Source organism: Gastrolobium bilobum, unplaced genomic scaffold (assembly GCF_033153095.1).
Source record: "Gastrolobium bilobum isolate Gb01-03AN ecotype WA unplaced genomic scaffold, APGP_CSIRO_Gbil_v1 utg10825, whole genome shotgun sequence".
Taxonomy (NCBI): domain Eukaryota; kingdom Viridiplantae; phylum Streptophyta; class Magnoliopsida; order Fabales; family Fabaceae; genus Gastrolobium; species Gastrolobium bilobum.
The window spans coordinates 15942-38843 of NW_026898293.1; the positions used below are offsets into that span (position 1 = coordinate 15942).

A 22902-nucleotide genomic window follows, 5' to 3' on the forward strand; every position below is an offset into this window, starting at 1 on the left:
AAACTTTGAAAGTAATAGAATTTATAATAATTTGATGAATTGCGTTAATGTCTTTTATTCACATGCATTTATATGTTATTATAGATTTTCTTTTACGGAACTTATCATTGATATATAATCGTTATATGGAAAAATTATAATCATTTTAAAATTCAGTCGAAGGTTTTTAGAAGTTCTGACTTACTTGTCACATGAAGGCTTAATTCCACCCAAATAATGGTGGCTTAGTTAGTAGTAAGACAGTTGAGTAAATGTAAAGAAAAAAACTTTAGTTTGATCCTCACATGTCATATTTAGGAGGGATTTAAATATCTTTATTTCTGACCCGCCTCGCACTCCAGATTAGTCTCATAGCCGACTTAAAGAATTGAAGTTTATGACTTATGAGTATACTAGGGGAGTCAACTCGTCTCAAAAATACAATTAGAGTTACGTTAATTTCAAAAAAAAAAAGTTTAATTTCCCAAAAGATATATGTAACAAAAAAAAAGGACTATTAATAAATTTTTGGGTTCCACTTTTCTAATATTGCGGAAAAAAATTATCTTATGTAAAAAAAAAATAACTATGTACTATGGGTAATACATAGTTATAATGGTAAAATTATTTTTTCTCTCCGCCACGTCAGCCGACAATGTCTGAAGAAAGAGAAAAACAAAGTAGCTTTAATATTATTGTTATGTACTACATAGTTATTTTTTCTTGCATGAGATAATTTTTTTCCAGAACAAAAGAAAAGGATTTCCGTAAATTTTATAGGGTTCCATTTTTATCATATCGCTGAAAACAAATTATCTCATGCAAAAAAAAATAACTATGTATTACGGGTAGTTTATATTTATAATGGTACAATTATATTTTCTCTCTCCACCATGTCAGCCGACAATATTTGAGGAGACAGAAAAATAAAGTAGCTTTAATATTATAACTATGTACTACTCGTAGTACATAGTTATTTTTTTTTTGCATGAAATAATTTTTTCCAACAACATAATAAAAAATTTCCAAATTTTATAATTATAAAGTTAGGATTCATTTTTCTCATGTTTTTGGAAAAAAATTATCTTATGCAAAAAAAAAATAATAACTATATACTTGTAATACATAGTTATAACGGTAAAATTATTTTTTTTTTCTCTTCCACATCAACTGACAATGCCTGAGGAGAGAAAAAAACAAAATAATTTTAATATTATAATTATATATTATCTATAATGATATAATTTTTTTCAGCAATGTAAAAAAAGTATTTACCTATAAAGTTTCGTTCCATTTCTTTATAACTCACAAACAAAGTTACTAGACTTCTCATTTATTCCACTAATAATCTTTTAAATAAGAAAAAAATGTAAATGCTCTATTTTTTATTTTATTTTTTTATACTGACCTTAATTACCCTTTGAGGCAAACCGGTATCTATATCCCTGCAAATTTCAATTCTTTGAATTAGCATGAAACTAATCTAAGTCGGGACTTAATGAGAGCCTTTCTCTTTTCTTTTCAGCTTATTTCCATTTGTTCCATTTGGTTCTATTAATGATAAAATATCCAAAATACTCTGTTCCATTAATGAAAAAACATTACATTTAATGTTAAAATTGTCCAAAGAATTACTTTTTCTGTTGAAGTGAAATATGATGCAAAAATTGTCTTGCCACAGAAAGCCTTGCCTGCATGATAATAGAAGAGTTACGACTAGTTAAATATTGGAATACAGATCAAAATGTCATTGTTCACCAATTTTTTTACCTAAATGTTATGCGAATAATGTTATTTCCCAATCTGTCACGGGGGCAAATTCGCTTCTGACACAAGCGATCTCAGTTTGCTGACGTGTCACATTTTTAGTGGATAACAAGTATTAAATTTAAAAAAAAAATTCAAAAAAAAATGAAATTCGCCTACCATGTAGGCGAGTTTGATTAAAATATTGTTGGAACCGAGTTCGCCTGTGTCAGAAGTGAACTCTTACACCACCAGGAAGCTACACATCAGCAAACCGAGGTCGCTTGTGTCAGAAGCGAACTTGCCCCGTGGCAGATTGAAAAATAATACTGTTCGCGTGGCATTTAGGTAAAAAAGTTGGTGAACAGTGGCACAATGATCACTGTTACTTAAATATTCCAATAATTCAAAATTCATCACATATATAGCCAAACTCGTGCGTCTTCGGATCTAGAAAATGGCGACGGATGCACAGAGATCGAGAAAAACTGGTTTTGGAATACGAGACAGGAGATGTCATGTTTTCATTATCAGAACATAGACTATTTGCGCAGAAAAGGAAGTGAAAAATAAGCAAGCATAAGAAATTCATTTTAGTAATTTTAGTTTGGGAAATATAAGAATAATGTTATATGAATGATATTGTTTATTCTGCAATTATTTTTTAGTTATGTACTCCCGGAAGTAGATAGTTAAAAAAAAAAATTTAATATTACAATTATATACTCTCGAAAATACATAATTAAAAAATGAGTTGCAGGATGGGCTTTTTGACCACTATAGCATTTTTTTAATAATTAATTACCAAATTGATCCTATTTATAAACTATTTCAAAAATTTAATCTCTCCAGAAAATATAACACCAATCTGCCCTTGTTTCACTGTTGACCATGAAGCCTACCCGGGTACACCCCTCCCTACCCGAGTATTTTTTGAAAATTTATGCCTACCCGGGTAGGGAGGGGTGTACCCGGGTTTAGTTCTTGACATCTGAAAAATTGCTTGAATTATTTACCCAAGTAGGGAGGGGTGTATCCGGGTAAATCTCGACCAGAAACCCCAAAACCGTTCGAATATTATCTCAACTATTTCAAACATTTATGGCATCTCAATGTGTTGTTATGCACCACAATAATTGATCCCAAATTGATTGCGCCTCAATAAATACGCTTCATTGTTGCTTGATTTCTGGAAATTATTCTGAAGTTATTTATTTTTGAATTAGTATTTATTTTCTTCACTATCTGTTACAATTTTGTTTCCCTTTTTTAATGCTAATTTCTTTCTTAATTAGTGTGTAGCTAATTTATAGGGATTGTACCCTTCATCTTAGCAAAAAGAAATCTGAATTATTCAGAAAAATTATTGTTCCCTTTTTACCAAAATTCTTTACAATGCATTCTTTACCAAACTTCATGTGTGCATATCCTTCAACAAAATGAGGTTGAGCACAAAAATCATCTTATTGAAACCACTCAGATTCTCTTACTCCATGGCAATGTTCCTTCCGGTTTTGGGACGATGCCATTTTCACTACTTGCTACCTATTTAATTGGATGTCTTTCTCTCTAGTTTTGAGGATTCTGGTCGAGATTTACCCAGGTACACCCCTTCCTACCCGGGTAAATAATTCAAGTAATTTTCCAGATTCAAGAATGCATTGTAAAGAATTTTGCGCTCAACCTCATTTTGTCGAAGGATATGCGCACATGAAGTTTGGTAAAGAATGCATTGTAAATAATTTTGGTAAAAAGGGAACAATAATTTTTCTGAATAATTTAGGTTTCTTTCTTGCTTTTCATTAAAGGGATTAGTACAATATATAGAGAATAAAGGCTTTACATCAGATCAGCCTTTTTGCTAAGATGAAGGGTACAATCCCTGTAAATCAGCTACACACTAATTAGGAAAGAAATCAGCATTAAAAAAGGGAAACAAAATTGTAACAGATTAGGAAGAAAATAAATACTAATTTAAAAATAAATAATTTCCAGAAATCAAGCAACGATGGAGCGTATTTATTGGGGCGCAATCAATGGGGATCAATTATTGTGGTACATAACAACACATTGAGATGCCATAAATATTTGAAATAGTTGAGATAATATTCGAACGGTTTTGGGGTTTCTGGTCGAGATTTACCCGGGTACACCCCTCCCTACCCGGGTAAATAATTCAAGCAATTTTTCAGATGTCAAGAACTATACCCGGATACACCCCTCCCTACCCGGATAGGTAAAAAACTTCAAAATATACCCGAGTAGGGAGGGGTGTACTCAGATAGGCTTGGTGGTCAACGGTCAAACAAGGACATATTGGTGTTATGTTTTTTGGGAGGTTAAATTTTCGAAATAGTTTATAATGAAGGTCAATTTGGTAATTAATTATTAATAAAGGGTTATAAGGGTCAAAAAGCCTGCAAGATGTCCTACAACAGGACATCCGATGCATCCATTTTATAAAACTATTAATATAACATTCATCGGTTTAAATTTTTGGATTAAAATGATACTTTCATTTGGTCTAATGTAAGAAGTTAATGCAAACATCCCACCAGTCCTCGTTTTGTATCAGCAATGGTTTAGAGATCAATGTAAATTATGGGAAAAACGAATGCGGTTATTCATCATTTTTCCATATTATTCCAGCTGAGATTCAATTTATATCACTTCAAGAACAACAATCACTGCTAGTGCACTTAAGATCACCTATTCAACTGATCAATTAGTTAAATACCAAACTGATTTATCTTTTGCCGCCAGGGGCTGGTATTTCAAAGAATATAAATCTACTACAGTCAGCAACAAACACATACACCGTCTATGGCGAGTAAATATCAATGAATTGAATTACCTTTATAGAAGAAAGTGTTTTAGATGAAAACGGAGGAATAAGCATGCTACAAATGTAATCATCACGAAGTCAATGGAGAGACTTCAGGTGGAATATCTGGCATTTTGGAACGTATGAACTCTTTGTCGAAGCCTGCTCAAACTTCTTGGAAGCAGCATCATTCTCCTCTAAGTTAATCTGAAGGAAATACCGTACCCACCACGATGGACTCCTCATCTTAGCCTGAAGCAAGACAAATCTGTTGATTATTTTTTCTTTCTCAATTTTGTTTATGAACCAAATATATAGACAGATAGATATATAAGATACCCTTTGCTTCATAAAAGTTGAGGGTCAAGGATCATGGGCCTTCTAAACATTCTTCCAAGATCAATAGTTGACCATGAAGCAACAACAAAAATAAAAATATTATTACCGCATAAAATGTACTTACTGCTCTTCCAAATTTAGAAACATCTGCAACCTTAGCTGCCTTTTGATTGCCTGGTAAACCTACATTTATAGATAATATTATCAGATGCCAATTTGCTAGAGAAAGGTCCAAAAGATTACTGATTGCTGCTAAGATAATCTTTTAGGCTACCAGCACAATAAAAAGCTCAAAATCTTAGTAACAAATAAAAATTTCAACAAAAGAAAGCATTGGATCCTTTCAAGTACAATAAGAGAGAATTGCAGTATACGGTTCACATAAGCTAAAAAAAACACACCATTTCTGCTTTGTAAACAAATATTATACTGGATGCCAGTCCCAATTCAACATTTGAAAAAGTTGAATAACATAGCTTGTGAAGCAAAGTAATCCTGGAAATATATATACTACTTTCACTTCCCCATTATAGGTTCGTAATTCTAGTAGAGATAAGTGAATTAATGCTAGCTTTAGATTACAGGAATCTCCTTTGACAGAAAAGAAATTCTATTTATAGACGGGAAAAGGCACTACTTTAAGTGCATTACCAGTAAATATCACTATTCCATCAGATGATACCCTTGCTAAATCCGGAAGAGTTTTGTTGAGGTATCTGGGAGACAAGAAATCAAGGGTATCTGAAACAATTACAAGAGAGAAAGATTTTGCCCTGTATGGAAGAGGAAACTTGATATCAGCCATACGCACAATGCCTTTGCGGATAAGTGCTTTGCAGTTACTATCAGCATCCTCTACATCATATGGTTCTACTCCCCAGGCTTCAGTTTCCTCTTCCTTTAGCAATTTAGAGACCACATAACAAGTATCAGGACCAACATGCAAAACTTTATGTAAGCTATCTCCATATGCTTTCTGCAAAATGGGAATTGCTCTTTGGACCTCTCCAGTACACAAATAATCACCTGCATTTTGAAGTCCTGCATGTTATTACAATATATCTGGAAGGTGAAAAATGCCAAGCTAAATATGTGTCTGTTCAAATAAACAAAAATATTTATAATGGAGAATGCTACTGAGTTATAGCTTTTAGGTGAGAGCAAGATCACAACTTCTTAAACAACTCAGAAAACTGAACCCTATTTCCAACATTTATCATGATTTCTGGATATTGCAAACAAACCCGAGAAATCAGAGTAGCAAGCAAATATTACTCAAACAATCTGCACAGGAGAAGTATCATGAAAATTATTCAGTTTAGCACTGGGTCCTTCCTTACAGAACAACATCATTAGCATAAAACTAGGCTGCTAAAAAGACAAGATGCAAATCACTGAAGCAACCCAGTGGATAGCACAGTAGGATAAATATATAGAGCACTCATTTTACATGAGATCCAGACAAGGTTAGCATCAGCAAAAGTCAGAAGATGGTAATTATAAGTCATAATGCACAGCCAGCATAAAACCAACTAGAATTGTCTCAGTTGCAAGTTAAAGGATGATAATAAAGGCACAAAACATGGTAGGATATTGCCATCCTGAAACAAGAAAAGATAAAACAACTAACTAAATTCAGAAAACACTAATAGCCAGAAGAACGGGCCAGGATTGTTCTTTTGCTATTCATTTCAGCCATACCCTTCAAGCACAATACATTTGTCATAAGGATGACCTTATGAAAATGACAACAGAAAATGTATTTTGGAGAAAGGAATGTGATTTTTTTATAAGAAGACAGACACTTGCACTGTTATTTAACTTAACAAAAGTTCTTCAAGTGCGTCACAAAACATCTCCAGGAACAGGAAGTAACCTTATGTGGTCCTTATTTAGTAAAATAAAAATGTGCAGTTTTTCATAAAAGGTAATGATCAATTAAAAAAATATACACATATGTCGTATGCGGCATAATTAATGCAATACAAAACAAAATGACACCATCATTCGCTGAAAAAAGAAAAAAAAAAGTAGGTGTTGTAGCATATGACAATCTAGAACTAGGAAGAAAGAAAGTTAAAATTACCTTCAACCCTGCTGACAGACTCTAAACGGCTGCCAAATCCTCCTATAAAATAAATCAGAGAGGAAAAGAAATGTAGGTTACTCACTGTACTAAGCATGTAAAATAAAAAATAAAAATCAATCCAAAAACTATAGAAACCATTTTAGACAAACCTGAGCCCTTGTACATAAAGGCAACGAGAAACAGCCCTCCCTATAAAAGTTGGGAACCTAAAGTGATTAGAATCTCCTCCACAGAAAACACAGTATTCGATAATCAGCAAAAGTAAGCTTCGTGTGTTAAACTAAATCTATCCTTTACCACGATAATGAGCCCAACCGACAAAATTGGCGACGACCTTGATTTCGAAGAAGAAAACAATCCACCTCCGCTGTCCCCGAATCGCCGAGACGGATTCACAGGTCTCCGCGACATCTCTTTTCGATTCAATTGTTTATCACCACAAAGATTTTATATATGTTCTGTAACATTAGTCAGCATAAATATCAATAAATGGATCAAGAAGACACATGCAATAGCTTGATGATAAGTAACTACACTATCGCACAGACATAATTCACCTAGATCATTCAGACCCACAAGGCCATTGGAGCTGCTTATTAGAATTAATCTATTGAAAGCGTGGCAGCTATATCAAAATAATTAAAAAAGAGAGTAAATTATACAAAAACATTGAAGGTTGCGCCACAGCTATAGGAAACAAATCATTCCACATGATACGTACAATGTTCTCTGCTTAGTGCTTACCAATAAACAGTGTTATAGAACCTGCATTATGCAAATCCTGTCAGAGGCTAGATCTGAATTTTGCGCGTTTTGTCTGTCCTCCACAACACACATGGGAAAAAAAAACAAGATAGAGAATAAAGACCGGGTTCGTGGGAATGTAACTAATGTTCCTGTTGCTATGCTTTACCAACTAAAAAATGGAGCGCACATATCATGGTTTGTAAAGACTTGATTTGATTCAAGTGTCGGTTGGTGGGGACAACAATATCCAACGGTGCCCAACCGATGGGTACGAAATGGGCTTCCTACGGGCCTTCTTGCTTTTATTCGTTAATGTATTCATTTCGGCCCAATATAAGAATGTTCATAGTTTGTTGTGCCCAAAGAGAGCAAAAGATCAAGCCTTCTATCTATATATTTAATTCTGAGATATTTTTTTTAGGGAGGATACATTCAAATTTATTATGTACTTTCCTAGGTTATACTATGTACTTTTAGGAGTATATAGTGTAATTTGTAAAAATTTGTAAACGAATCTTTTACCTATTTTTTAAAGATAACTTAATTTTTTAATATTTTTAAGTGAGGAAGGTTATATTTATAACCTATTTTCGTTTACCATCTCTTACAATTATATCTTAATCGTTGATTTCCTTCAATGGTTGTTATTTTCGCAAATCAAATTCATTAATTAATTATTAATTCATAATAAATGATAACTATTGATTGAAAGAAATCAAGTTGGAAACAAAAATAAATTATAAGTATACCTTATTATTTATTGATTGAAAGCAATAAATATGAATATTTTCCTTACAAAAATTTAAATATGACATCAATTTAAAAAATAAGATTATATGTATAATCTATTTTCATTTAAAAAAATTAATAATTACATTTTAATTGTTAATTTTCGTCAATTATTATTTTTATAAATTAGATTTATTAATTAATTATTAATTTATAATAAATAAATGGAGTTTGCATCTATTATGTCACGTGACACAAAAATTTTGTCTACACACACAATATTTTGTGGAGTCCTTATTTTTTAAAGCAAAAATAAAAAATAAAAAACTAAGACACGCAAAACGAATCTCTATAACATTACACAATCAATTTTCTTAGAAGATAACTCTTATAAAACCCTAAATAATAACTACGAAACGGTTAAGATATTTTAAACTGTTGATTTTTTATTTTCACTAATAAACAAAAGAAAAAGTGTTTGTCATATTAAGAGAGATAGACACAAAATAAATTTTTTATTTAAAATTTAAATTAAAAAACCACTCATTTTCTATCTTTCGTAATTTTTATTATTTGTGTTTAGGTGGATAATCTATACATAATTTATATTATTTAAGATCACAAACACCGAACTCATAAACGAGATTGTATATACAATCAAGGAGAATCGAGAAACTCAGAAGGTTGGTAAATTGAAACTTTGAATTGTCGATACTCGATAAATAAACGCGAAGATAGGATAAGTGGAGCAAAAGCATCTAAATGCGTTTGGGTTGTGGAATTGGTGATCGAAATTGGTAACTTTGTTTAAGAACGAGGAGAAATGAAGGAGGAAGAAGAGAAAGATAAAAGCGAAGACCCGAAGCTTTGGGGAGTTTTCCTCTTCGGCCTGATTGGCGCCACCGCCACTACATTTGCGGTGAGCCTCTCCGCATTCTTTTTTGTTCAATTGTTCTGTAACTGTGTGCCTAGGTTTTCTCTTTTCTCAATCGATCTTAGCCTTAGGGTTTTTATTTATTGCTGAGCGTTTGGATTACATTTGCATACGAATTTGCAGGTCGGTCAGCTGCGGAGGACTTTTGATTGGTTCTATGTTCAGGTACTTACCTGTTTGTATTCCGTTACTGGAGTGAATTCAAATATGTTACGAACTAAAGGCATTGAAATCTTACCAGAGCGATTAACGAATCTATTTGTGTTTTCTGCATCATAAAAACGTTTTTTATCTTATATTATATGAAAATATGCTTTTCTGTCTTGTGCTTTTTATATGATTTGCTAGTATATAGACTCACTTGAAGAGTCTAGGTTTTTCGTTTCTCAATTATCTTTGAACTACAACAAAGTGATCCAAAGTGAAACTGATGGTGCGTGCTTTTGAACACTTTTGTTGTAGCTGACCAGGTCGCAGTCATCATGGAAAGGAGGGAGTGGTGGTTCTTTCCGATCATCTTTTCAGGAAGAGGCATGGAGGAGGCACAATAAGCGACTGCAAGAGGAGTACGAGGAGGAGATGGAGAGAGTGGTGAGTTTTTTCTCTTCTACTTGTGTACTCCTTTTATTATTATTATTATCCCTATGAACTTTACCTTGCATTTGAAGAATTTGAGATTGGTAGATGTGCTCTGCTGTATTTTTTTCAGAAGGCTGAATCGCGATATTTTGGGAAGAAATCATATATATTTCCTGCTTCGCTGTAAGGCAAAAAGAAATGCACTTTTTAGCTTGCTTGAATGCTTGATTGGCTGGATATCGTAGGCTGATACAATAAAACCTAGAGTACTCAAAGTGGTGAGCTGTGAGCCTAGAACAGTGGTAAAATTACTCCTTGGTGATTGATGGAACCCAAATTAATAATACTAAATTTATTGAATCAATGAAGGCATAGCTTCTTTTTACAAAGACTAATACAAGAACAAGACACCAAAAGACCCCAACTCACCCTTAGAACCAACTACCCTAGGCTCTAAGAGATCCCCAAATTCCCATTTTCACTCAATACATGCATACCTCACTCCACACATTCCCCCCTTTTATCCTATCCTCTAAGAATTTTCTAGAAGAATTCTCTAACTTACTAACTCACTCACCACTTTCAGACCCATCACTGACCAAGAGGATCACGAGTTTTAATCCTGGAAATAGCCTCTTTGTAACGATACAAGAATAAAGCTTTGTACAAGAATTTCCCTCACCCTTATCCTCACTAGTCAAGATTTTCATGGGTAGTGGTTTTTTACTCATTTAGGGCAGAGTAATCCTCTGGTTCATATACTCTACGAGGAAAAAAGGAAATCTCAATATTATAATTATGCAGAAAGGTCCGAAGAACATAAGGCAGCTAAAGGATATTTATAACTAAGATAATAAAAATTCTAGAGAAATCCTAATCAAATATTAATTTCAAAAATATGAAATACTAATTCAATCAAAATAAACAGGAAACCTTGACATGATAATATTTTCTGAGAACATATAATTTATTAAGATAAAACATCTAAAAATTATGAAAGATCTCTTAAGAGAGCAAACCTAGAGCAGTGGTAAATATGCTCCTTTGAGACTGAAAGGTCACGAGTTCGAATCTGGGAAATTGCCTCTTAGCAAATATGAAAGTAAGTTATGTATAAGCATTGTCCTCACTCTTACCCTTACTGGTCGGGATTTAATGAGGAGTAATTTTTTATGAAAGATCTCTTAAATAAGAGGAAATTCTAAAATTTCTAATAATAACATGATAGTTCCTAAATATCACAATAATCCTCAAATATGCTTCTCCATTCTGCATCACTAAATGAGTTTCCATCTGCTCTTTGCAGGAACGAATAAGGCGAATGCAAAGTGTGTTTAACAGAGAAAGGAATAAGTTCAAAAGAAGCTACGAAAGCTGGAGGGAAAATAGTTCTGGCGCATATCATCAGCATTTCCAGAGAGAAGATTGGTATTGGAAGGCTGATACCTCCTTCAGAGACAGGAGGACTAATTACCGTGAAACTCCAAGAGAGAGTGGAAGCTATGCATTATCACATCACTACTCAGTTTTGGGTCTTGACAGGTATTCACAGGAATCTAAAATAATGGTCCATCTAATATGTGGTTTTGTAGGAAATGTAAGGTGTTTACTTATATTACTTGATGAAATACAATATAGCTGTGCATATTATAGAAAAGAAAACAAATGAGAATAGTGTCGAGAGGAAGAAAATGCCTGATATTGTGAATATTATATGGATAGGGTACATCCTTATATGATAGATTCAGAGCAGCAATGACTGATCTCATTTTAAGCAGTATGTGATTAGAGTTACACAAGTATGTGATTTTGATATATACTGATAGTTGTAACATGCAACTTGCAAGATCAGTATATGTGAATGGAGTTTACATATTTTTGCTTGAATGTAATTGTAACTTTGTAAATACTTGGAGACCTGTACATGAATGTGTCCTATCTGCATAGAAGGTAGCATGCTTGCTTTGCATTCATGGTCAGCTGTTAAATTTAATTTTCTTTTGTTGGACCTCAGGTTTAGAAAAACGCCATATTCAGATACTGAGATTAAGGTAACTTCTCTTTTTGTCATAATGCCTTGCAATTGCATATTACTGTCAGTGTTTTGCTAGATTTTATGTACCAATTACAATATGCATCACACTCTTGATAAAAAAAAGTGTTGCATCTTATTTTCCTTTCAGCTTTTATGATATGTAACATATGACTAGAAGCTTCTTTTATACTAGAAATAGATGGTGGGTTTGAGAACCATTCTTGAACTACTAGTTTCATAATTATTCTGTTGGAAATTAGTGAAACCATGTGAAATGATGTGGGATTTGAGCTCAACGAAAATTACGAGTCTGCTATAATTTATGAACATTTTACCAACTATTGGCCTTTGAAGAAAAGATGCTGTTCTATCTTATTCACATATGGCATTCTCGTGACATCAGTCCTGATTTGATTTCCTGTTGTGTGTTTTCCCTTCATATTTTTGTTAAATATTGATGTTGCTGATACTATTGCTTACTGCTCTCAGTGTTATGTACATTACCTTGTTATGTCTTAATTTCATTTATAAATTATTCTCTCATCTTTGCAGACAGCATTTAGGACAAAGGCAAAGGAGTATCATCCTGATCAGAACCAGAATAATACAGGTAGGTCTTGACTTATTATTAGTGTATAAGGTCTTGTAAACTCAAAACCATGGCATTATTAATCACAGATACGTGTATGTGGAAATGTTACAGAGGCTGCTGAGGCTAAATTCAAAGAAGTAATGACTTCATACGAGGCCATAAAACAGGAAAGGAACCAGAATCTGTAACTGCCTAACTGTAACAATCCTGGGACCTGAAAGGATGCGAGGTATTCCAAATATATTAATAAAGTTCCTCAGTTCTCCTTGGAATTATCATCCAGCTAAAATATGGTTCTGCTGCGAGTAAATTTTATACTGTTATTAGTGAATTAGATCATGATATTTTTGTTTTTGTTATTTTTGAAATTCATCAGATTTAAGGTATGTATTTAATTAATTAGAATTCCAACCACATGTTCAATGTCCCTGTAATGTGGTTTCTGAGGATTCCATGAGGTTGTGTTCGCACAATAATTCACTTCCTGTACACAGTTGGAGCCTGTCAAAATGGGCAAACTATTTTCTCTCACGATATATGTGCATATTATTACTACTACATATAATGTTAGAAACACTTTGCTCGCTTTCTTTCTGTCAACCACTATATGTATCACGCCTCACACACTTGGTTTGACCCAATCATTATCCGATTTTTACAAGGTCAGGTTTTACCATAAGCGCAATGTAGGCATTTTCACTTTGGAGTTTGGACTTTAATTGCCAACTCTGTGTGGTTTGTTTTTTAAATTAATTATTAATTAGACAAACTTACTGAATACAGATTAGGTGGAGTAAGGATGGAAAAATAATATCTTTGGCGGTAATAAAGTTAAAGGGATACAAGTCTCATTTGTTTATTATTTTCTTTCATGCCTTTTTTTGGATGGAAGCTGGATTATATCTGTGTGGCTTAAAAAGAGTTGGAATTTTAGTTTTATGCATATTATTATACTGATGATAGCAGTTCAATTCTGTTTTGCCTTCATTAATTAGAATTTGTGACCCTTGTATAACAAACAGACTTGCGTAACTCGTTTGAGTTGTATAAAGAAAATCTGGTAATTAAATATTTAATTGTAGACCGCATGACTTCATTGAGCGGCGATCTCTTTGCCATGCGTGGAACACTGGCCGGACTATAAGAGGTTGAATATGGAAGCCTTAGAAAGACAGGCACTTGCACCCAAATTATTTCCAAAGGTTGACATTGTACCGCAGCTTATAAATTTGCATTTAAGAAATGGTTATATTCTTAATTTTTCTTCCATTATTTCTTAATATGTTTATTTAGTGTTTATTTTATTTGAATTTATATTAGTTTTTAAATTTTTTTGCAGCGCTATCTTACATTGTCCCGTAGGTTATTATTGTGCATTGCAGAAATGTTTATGTTCTTAGTTTCTCTTCCACTATTTGTTTAGATGTTTATCTAGTGTTTCTGTATATTCTTTTAACTTTAATTATTTTTTAAATTTTTTAATGCTTTCTTATAATTACTAAGATTTTATTTTGGTCTTTCCCTAATATGTTGGTTTTCAACGTAGTTTCTTAATTAGCGTTTGGTTCGTGAATAGAATGAAATATAATAGTTCTGGTGTTCTGTTCTCCTTGGTTTCGCTCTTTTTAGTGGAATTAAAATTCATTATTTTTTAACCTTATGTCATATTCTGTTATATTATAAAAATGTCTTGGATTTTATTAAAACTCCGCATTTAAGCTTGTTTGGGCGAGAGTAGAGTACTAGAAGGGGTGACCTCATGGGAAGTTTTTGTGTTGCACCTCTTTTACATTCATGCACTCATTCACTAAAAAAAAAATGCACCAATTGAGAATATAATCTATTTGTTATGTTTTTTCTCATTCTATCGCATCTGTTAAACGCTACCTTAGCGATTAAAGTTTGTGTCAACAGGCAGTGTATGAGGTGAATTTTGGTTTAAAAAAAGAACTAAAATATGATCGAATTTGATGAATAATGAGATTCAACATCAACAACACCTTTATACCAAATTAATTGGGGTCGGTGGTAGATGAACCCACATAAAAGATACAAAACGATTGAAAAAAAATACAAAAAGCAAAAAATAAATAAATAAATAAATAAAAATAAACAAATAGAATAAAAAAATAAAATAAAATAAAATAAAAATAAAAATATATGTATATATAAATAAATAAAAGTAAAAAAGAAAGGGACAAGAAGAAGTGGGGGAAATGAAGGGGAAAAGGACTAAAAAGGGACCATCTGGAACATAGGAATAACAGCGGGTCTAACCCTCCACCATACTTATAGCTTTTCTCCATTCTGTTCTAAGGCATACTGTCCGCCAATCTATATCTCACTCCATTAAATCTTGTTTTACTACCTTCCCCCAAGTAAGCTTCGGCCTACCTCTGCCTCTTTTTGTGTTTAGCTCTTGGTAACAAACTTCTGTTCTTACAGGAGCATCCATGGGTCTTCTCATCACGTGCCCAAACCACTTCAATCTATGTTCTCTAATCTTCTCGGCTACCGGTACTACTCCGACCTTTCGCCGAATATCTTCATTTCTTATCTTATCCATCCTTGTGTAACCACACATCCACCTTAACATCCCCATCTCTGCTACTATCATCTTATGCTCATGTTGCCTATGTGCTGGCCAGCATTCCGCTCCATATAGCATTGCCGGTCTTACTGTCGTTTTATAGAATTTTCCTTTTAACTTCAGGGGGATTTTGCGGTCACACAAAAATGCAGATGCACTACGCCATTTCATCCACCTGCTTTGATGAATAATGAGATTAGGTTGTAAAAATTAATCTGGGAGCTAAATTGTGAAAGAAGAATTTAATGAGGGACCAAAATAAGGTATCTTTAGTTTTTTATTCTTACATATTTTTTTTTTACGGTTATGCTTTGATGCAAGTTGTGTCAGACATAAGGCATAATTCTTCTTTCATAGCTATGCCAAATAAAGTTTTTCTATTAAGAACTGTCGGATTAAAGAAGATTGTTACGCTGCTTAAGATTTCGACTTTCGCATCTTGCAAGAAATTATTGGTATTAAGTTTTCAATTAAATTTGGAGACAAGTTACCAGCCGATAAAATATATTCCCTCTTGTAAATTCCGGAGGATCCATGAGCCATTTTATGACTCGCCCAAGCACTTCAAAGCAAAACATTAAAAACTAAGGCGTACCTCAAATTACAAAATAAAAAAATAAATCAAACATGCAATTAAATATTGACACTGAAGAATCCGCACTAAAGCCAGAATGTTTACAGACATCTGAACTGAATCCTTCCAATTTCCGAAGAATGGAAAGCAGTGTTAGCTCATCTTTAAAACACCTTGACTATTCAGGGTACTAACAGATAGACTTCTACGCAGCCGGGGGAGTTCTGTAATAAGCAGGAACAGTTGCAGGGAAGAACATTTGACGGATTCCTTCTGCCTTAATTATGGGCAAGATGATTCCTGATGCACTCTGACAAAAGATAAATTTGGTTTTCGCAATTAGAGAAAAAGAGGGTTTCCCAGCTATTTATTTATCCAGATGAAAAAATAATGAATCCAGAAAGTTTCCTACTTACAGAGATTAATCGGACTCCAGTCCATATCCGTTTGGGGGAAGGAAATGGTAGCAGTAAACGGCCAACGCCATATATTGCAACAGCAAAGAAATGGAGAACCAAGCTCAAGGGCCGAGGGTTTAATCCTGAAAGCAAAGAGACTGGCCCTTCGGAGAATAGACCTCCGAGACTCAGATAATCGAAGCAAGCTTGGCGCATTTCCTTCCTTGCCGGATCGGGTGATGCGCAAAAAACCTTGTGAAGGGCTCCTGCCAACGTATTTATGGTGGATGCTACAGGCTGCAAATTTAAAGATTTAAGATAGCTTATGTAACAAGCAGAGCTAATAGCTTCATGAAAGCTTATTCATATTTTATTTTAGTTCAAACGAAAAAATTGGGGTGAAGAAGTGGTTGTCTCAGTTCAATGTCATCAGAGAGCATATTACCTTACGCAACGTATAAAAGGATTCAAGGTATTTGCAAAGTTTGGGTGCATCATTAAGGTCGCACAAAGGCCTGAGAAGATTTCGCAGCACTACTATATCAGATAATGCCACAGTCATCCCGCCCCCTGTTAGAGGATGACGCATGTTAAATGCATCGCCCATCAGAAGGGCTCCAGGAGTAGGATAAGGAGCTGCTGGCATGCTTCTGTTTGGCATTGTCCTTATGTTGCCTTTGTCCACTGCAGCTATGAAAGCATCATAAAGCTCGGGTGGAATCTGCAATAATTTTACCCTCGTCATCATCTAACACTATCAATTGAGAATGTGATATAAAATCCTACTCTCAATGAAAGAGAGGTAATCACGTGCATAAATGGGTACCTGTGGAGCTATCACTGTCTTCAAATACTTTTCCATTTCACCATTGGAAATAGATGGAACCTTCTGACCAGGAACATCAACCAGACAGCGAACTTCTGTACTACTTATAGGATAGAATAGAACTGGCGAAGGATCTCCCAGTATAACGTGGCCATGATTTGCACATGGAAGTTCACAATTCTCCAAAACTAAGCCAACAAAACAAGATGGAACATCTACCTGCAAATAAAGCATTATAAAATACCAGTGACCTAGAATTCTACAGACTACTCGTTTTTACAAGCATGACTAACAAAAACATTTAGCCAGGACAAAAAGCACTCCAAATCAAAATGTTAATTCATTGTATGGATGCCTGTTACTCCATAGAAAGAAACTGAACAATTTTACTTGACTGTGGAAACTAACTCACATATTTAAGCTGAAAAGTTTCTCACCTGAGGATTACAAAGAGAACGGCGCAAGTTTGAGAAACAGCCGTCACAAACAATGGTAAGAGGTGCACATGCTGATAATTCCTGACCATCTTTAGTTTTGTACTGCACGCCTTTAATTGTCCCCTTCTCTTCAAGCAGGGAAGTAACTGTTCCTTGCTCCAATCGTACACTGTAGAATATTAAAAAAGCAAAAACACATAAATATTTGTGTGAACAAGAAAATATCTCTAGTTCAAGGGAAGAATGATAGGTCTATTTAAACTTCTCAAATATCAATTCTGAATTGTATTGACTTATGAGCTTTTATGGCTCATGACTGTGTACGATCAGATACAAGGACACAGAACCTAATTGCATAAATAACTTCCAACCAAATGAAATTGGTTTTAAACAACATGATTAAAATATGGAGAAAGTAATTCTTATGTGACTGCAGAAGAGAAAAAGTGTAGCAACACAAAATACGCGTCCGAATCTTGGTTTTTTTTTTATAGAATCCGCACGTGTATCCTAGGATCCGCACGTGTATCCTAGTGTTAAAAATTTGCTACAACTTTTCTCATCAGCAGTCACATGAGAAGCTACGGACCCTTAAAATATCTATCCGAATCAGCTCAAAAGACATCCATATGAAAAATTGAATATGAGGTAAAATGATACGTTTCTTAAAAATGAAATCCTGCGCGTAGAATCGTAGGCAGGTGCAACACCGTAGCAAGTCAATCTTTACATAAAACAAACAAGGACTAAATACAGAAAGAGATCAGTACTCAGGAAGGGAGGCAGCCTTCTCTCTCATCCTCTGAATAAAACGCCCATTGTGAAAGCTTCTGCCAGCAATATCTGAGTGAAACTTATCCAAGGGATAAGAAAGTCGTGTGTGTTTCCCATCCTTGAAAAGAGCATAACCAAACACTTGCTGAGCATCAATTTTCTGCACACAATCTGCAGTAAAAGACAAGCTACGATCATTCTCCATTTTGAGCTAACCGAAGTTTAAAAGACAAATATTTATACGTATTTCGAGCATTCACGATCAGCCTCAATCTATAAGTACAAAAAATGATATGCTGTCGTAAATAGTTAAGTTTGTACTACCTTCAAGTCCCAGCTCAATTAATTTGAGATAACCCCCAGGTTGTAGCAACTCTCCCACAATTCGGTCAGGTTCATTCAGATCTCTTTCAATGACAAGTACACGACGTCCATCCTGCATTAAGATATTAGTTACGCGGTCACGTCAATACTTAATTAATAGTGAATCTGTATTACAAAACATAATTAAAAACTCACAAAATATGTCTCAAATTAAATTTATCAACAGCACAACACAACAAAACCAGCTGGACCGCATAACCTAAACTCCCAAAGTAAAACACAAAGCCATAGTTTCCCCTTTTCTACGCACAACCAAAAGAGAAAAAATACCAGCGGTCATTTTTCAAAATTAATGCATCACCTAATAGCATATACAGACAACTAACAATCAAGCCATATAAATTTTTTTTGCAAATTTACAAACTACACTATGTCTTACAGGTAAGACTTCACTTAAGACTATCTTACCGACAAGACATAATATAGTTTGTAAAAATTTATAAATAAAAAATTTGTAAATATGAATTTTCCTATGTTAAAATAGATGTTAAGAATGCTAACATAATCCTCGAGTGTATATAAAGAATCTTCATCAGTATAACTGAAATTTGTTGGGATTACTTTTATATTGGACCCGGGACGTATTAAGTAATATTAAAAATCAAACTGATTATTTCTCGCTATCTGTAAATCCCTGTAATGACATTCAAGAAAATAACCAACTGGTTTAGATTAGAAGCAAAGATTTTATGCAGCACCAATGGTGTCACATGATCTTAAAAGTAAAAACAACAAAATTTTCCACCACATATATGTGTCTATTCTATCCTTTTATAACTGAAAGGTCATGTGTTAGAGTGCAGTAAACAGCCTCTTTGCAATTATGCAAGGATAAGACTGTGTATAAGAATTGTCTCCACCCTACACTCGCTAGTCGGGTTTAACGGGGAGTGATTTTTTTTTTTCTATTTTATATATGTGCCTGTCCTTGAATATTTTCTTAAAGACGGTACCTAACATAAACAGACATATTACATCTTCAGCTGCTTAGAAGAAAAAACAAAAATTCAAACTCCATATTGTTTCACTGTCATAGTCTTCAATTAAATAACTACATATTGTACATCAACACTGTAAGTGCAGGATCCCTTCCCTGCCAACGGTGTATTGTAATTAACTTTTCTTCAACACATATGGTTAACAATAAAATCAGAGACAAGAGTAATGTTCTTAATTGCTGAAGCAATGAAGAAAAGCTATATTCGTAAGATTTTTCTCCCGAATCTCAACAGAATAAGAAAAGTAATAAGCTCTCCCAGAGCAACTTTCTATAAACACTAACAGTGTGCTTGCCTGGTTGACCTTGCTCTAATAATCTCTGTTTCTATAATGCTACAAGCAAGCGAAGCTTAATCTCGCTCGCAAATAAACGATAAATCAAAAAGAACATCCATTATTATGAACCAATCGCAATTCCATTAACGACGAAACGAAACCACGTTTTTCGTAAGGATTCGGAAAAAATGCAAGAGGAAGGAAGGCATTAACATTCAACAACGGCGAAATAGGAATCGAGATCAAAATACCTTGCCGAGCGTGTGAGCGAGAGCGGAGCCGGCGACACCAGCTCCGACAATGATGATGTCAACGTCGCCGTTGCGGTTCAAGGATCTGCATTCTCCGGTGGCGGTGGTTATATTCTCCGAGCACTGAGCCGCGGCCTCCGATGAAGCGCAACGGTTCTTCGGTGCGAAAACTAACTTGTATAGCGCAACGAGGCTCAGCGCAGTGCATATGATCCATCCAGGCACGTACGGGTCCACCATTTCGATGAACCTCTCGGCCACGGAGACGATGGTGCTCTCTCTCTCTCTCTCACTCACTCTCGCTCTAGTTTCTCTCTCTGCTTCGCTGGCCGCAATGTGAAATTTGAGAGGTTGTGTTTTATGTGGTGATGCGTGGCTTAACAGAACTCGAGAAATCTCAGGAGGGGCCTCCATTTTATATGCAGACGAGGCTGGCCGGTTAACAAGGCCATCGAACAGCTCATTTAGCTGTGGCTAAATATAATAATAAATAAAAAGAAAGAAAGAAAAACTCCGGAAAAGCCTTTCACTCTAAATTTGCGCACATGGCGATTGGCATTGGACAATGATGCAAATCTCAATCACGCGTGTCACTTTCGTATGAATGGTCACATGTAATTTTTTAAATTACTTTTTTTTTTCGGTAAATAAAAAATAATTACTTTACCATTTAGGGAGAAGTAAGATTTTTTTTTTGGAGCGGGGCAAAATAACAATTGTATTTGTTATTTTAAATGATATAATTTTATATTATTTATAATGAAATTATATTATTTTTGTATGTATTTGCATTCTCTCTCTTTCATTTTCTTTTCTTTTTTAATTTTATAAAAAAGAAAAAATGTAAAAAAAATTTAAAAACACATCAAAATGATATAATTTTATTAAAAATGACACAAAGTTATATATTTAAAATGTAATATTCCCTTACAGAATATAATTTTTGCTAGAGATAAAAGGATAAAGAGAGAAACCATAAAAGAATGAGAGAGAAAAAATGATGAAGGCTACTTTTTTTATGTCTTAGTGGTAGATAAATTTATCTGCTTCAAAAGCAAAAATCATACTTCATTAATATAAAATAAATTAATTTAAATACTTATGTGTAGGTTAAAAATCTAAAATAGAACCTATTATATAAAATTATTATTAAATATTTAATTTTTTAAATATATAAGTATTTATATATGAGATATTGAGAAAAATAAAATCATAAAACAATATTAAATAAAAAAAAATAGGTTTTTTATTCTTCCAATATATAATTTAATAAATCTAATATTTTGTCTACCAAAAAAAAAATCTAATATTTTTTATGGATAATTTAAGATATTTTTAACATATATTAAAAAGGCATACATTTCTTAATTAATTCTGTTTAATTATTTTATATCAGTTTTTTAGTTGGAGCCTGTCTATCAATTGGATTAGGTAAAATGATCAATACAGTATAATTTTTTTAAAAAAAATAGCAATATGTTATGGCATAATAACTATTTATTAAAGTAGTATAATTTGATCACTATTAATTATGTGGGACTCGTAAAGGTGGCACGTGTTCCTACTTCGAATGTGAGGTTTGTGGGATCCATGTGATAAAAATAATTCAGTTATGTTATTTTGATAAATAATTTAATTATATAAATCATTAAAAATTTTAACAAATTATATTATTTTTATAAATATGTCATTGAATTACTTGAAAAAGTATATTTTTTGTATACATTGAAAAAGTATATCTTATTAATAGTTTAAACATGACTTTTATGGGGGGAAATGTGTATCGAGTTATTTTAATATTAACCAAAAGTGGGTTAAGCTAGCTAGCCTAATTTTATAATAACTGAAATCGATATTATATTTTGACCCAGAACTTTAAGGTATGAAGTGTATAAATCTTTCACTTATATAACTTTCAATAGTATAGAAAGTCATTGTTGACAACCTTTATTCCTTGTTTGGTGTTTGATTTTTCGTTTATTTTTATTAAAAAAAAAGCTATATATGAAACAAATAAATTAAGTATATTATATTAGCGATTATTAATATTTATTTAACTTTTTAGGTATGTTATTACGGTAAAAGATATAGTGTTTCAAACTTAAATAATTCGCTTTTGATTGGTGTGGTTGAATTTGGATTGATTTGAAAATTTTACAAAACGGGGACTGAAATTTAATTAATTAGTTTGGAAATGAATTCTTTTATGTCTCACTTTAATATAAATGTATTATGTAGAAAAAAAATAGCAACTCATTGGTTAATGAATCAATAGTTAAATTATTATTTTTTTTGTTTTATAAACTTTGTTATTAAAATTGTGGTTATTAATCTTTTCATGAATGACTAGAATTTCTCTTATGATATAATTGTATTAGGGGTGTTCATCAACCGATCCAAACCGATTCAAACCGCGGTGACCGAACCGAAAAACCGATAACCGAATAAACTGAAAACCGAAAAATCGAAAACCGATTAAAAACCGAAAATTTTAATTGGATTGGATCGGTTTTTGGATGGGTTGATGAAAATCAATCCAATCCAAACCGATCCAATATATTAATTTTTCTCTACCTACTTGAGTCTTTCCCTAATTATAGCGTAAAAATTTCTAAACTCAAGACCTATTAACCCATCAACTAGCTAAACCCAAAAAAAAATCTAGTCACATCTCATCAACAAAATTTTATCTTTGTAGAGCTTCATATCTCATTGCTAAAAAAAAAACTATATTATAGTTTACTAATGCTTTTGTATTTCAAAAAAAATAAAATTACAAAGCCAATATATACAAAAGATG

At 33.2% G+C, this 22902-nt stretch overlaps 2 protein-coding genes and 1 pseudogene across 4 annotated transcripts; 1 reads left to right on the forward strand and 2 right to left on the reverse strand.

Annotated features, from left to right (window-relative positions):
* Positions 1-4471: 4471 nt before the first annotated feature.
* On the reverse strand, positions 4472-7834 carry LOC133314554 (probable pectin methylesterase CGR2; annotated as a pseudogene).
* A 1271-nt stretch (positions 7835-9105) lies between these two features.
* LOC133314552 (dnaJ homolog subfamily C member 7 homolog) lies at positions 9106-13825 on the forward strand. 3 transcript variants are annotated; one of them, XM_061516039.1, is made up of 8 exons: positions 9106-9372; positions 9511-9552; positions 9850-9978; positions 11273-11508; positions 11981-12017; positions 12554-12611; positions 12705-12822; positions 13676-13825. In XM_061516039.1, the coding sequence occupies exons 1-7, from the start codon at positions 9277-9279 to the stop codon at positions 12779-12781; spliced, it is 675 nt and encodes a 224-aa protein (XP_061372023.1). In that variant the 5' UTR covers positions 9106-9276; the 3' UTR covers positions 12782-12822; positions 13676-13825. The 3 variants fall into 3 exon arrangements, with proteins under 3 accessions (XP_061372023.1, XP_061372022.1, XP_061372024.1); XM_061516038.1 differs by lacking the exon at positions 13676-13825 and having other exon boundaries at positions 12705-13165; XM_061516040.1 differs by lacking the exons at positions 9511-9552; positions 13676-13825 and having other exon boundaries at positions 12705-13169.
* Positions 13826-15943: 2118 nt separating this feature from the next.
* On the reverse strand, positions 15944-20391 carry LOC133314545 (squalene monooxygenase SE1-like). The gene is made up of 8 exons (XM_061516029.1): positions 20103-20391; positions 18517-18628; positions 18189-18363; positions 17419-17587; positions 16982-17200; positions 16601-16876; positions 16174-16452; positions 15944-16067 (listed from the first exon to the last, which is right to left on the reverse strand). Exons 1-8 carry the CDS (start codon positions 20340-20342, stop codon positions 15963-15965), a joined length of 1575 nt encoding a protein of 524 aa, XP_061372013.1. The 5' UTR covers positions 20343-20391; the 3' UTR covers positions 15944-15962.
* Positions 20392-22902: the final 2511 nt, after the last annotated feature.

Bases quoted from the DNA above. Each gene is read 5' to 3' on its own strand.
- LOC133314552 (XM_061516039.1), top strand. From the start codon at position 9,277: ATGAAGGAGGAAGAAGAGAAAGATAAAAGCGAAGACCCGAAGCTTTGG. The intron at 9,553-9,849 runs GTACTTACCTGT...CTTTTGTTGTAG, and splicing joins TTGATTGGTTCTATGTTCAG to CTGACCAGGTCGCAGTCATC. The intron at 11,509-11,980 runs GTATTCACAGGA...GTTGGACCTCAG, and splicing joins TCAGTTTTGGGTCTTGACAG to GTTTAGAAAAACGCCATATT.
- LOC133314545 (XM_061516029.1), bottom strand. From the start codon at position 20,342: ATGGTGGACCCGTACGTGCCTGGATGGATCATATGCACTGCGCTGAGC. The intron at 16,453-16,600 runs GTAATATGCTCT...TTAAATTTGCAG, and splicing joins CCTTTTATACGTTGCGTAAG to CCTGTAGCATCCACCATAAA. The intron at 16,068-16,173 runs GTAAGTAGGAAA...ATCTTTTGTCAG, and splicing joins CTGGAGTCCGATTAATCTCT to AGTGCATCAGGAATCATCTT.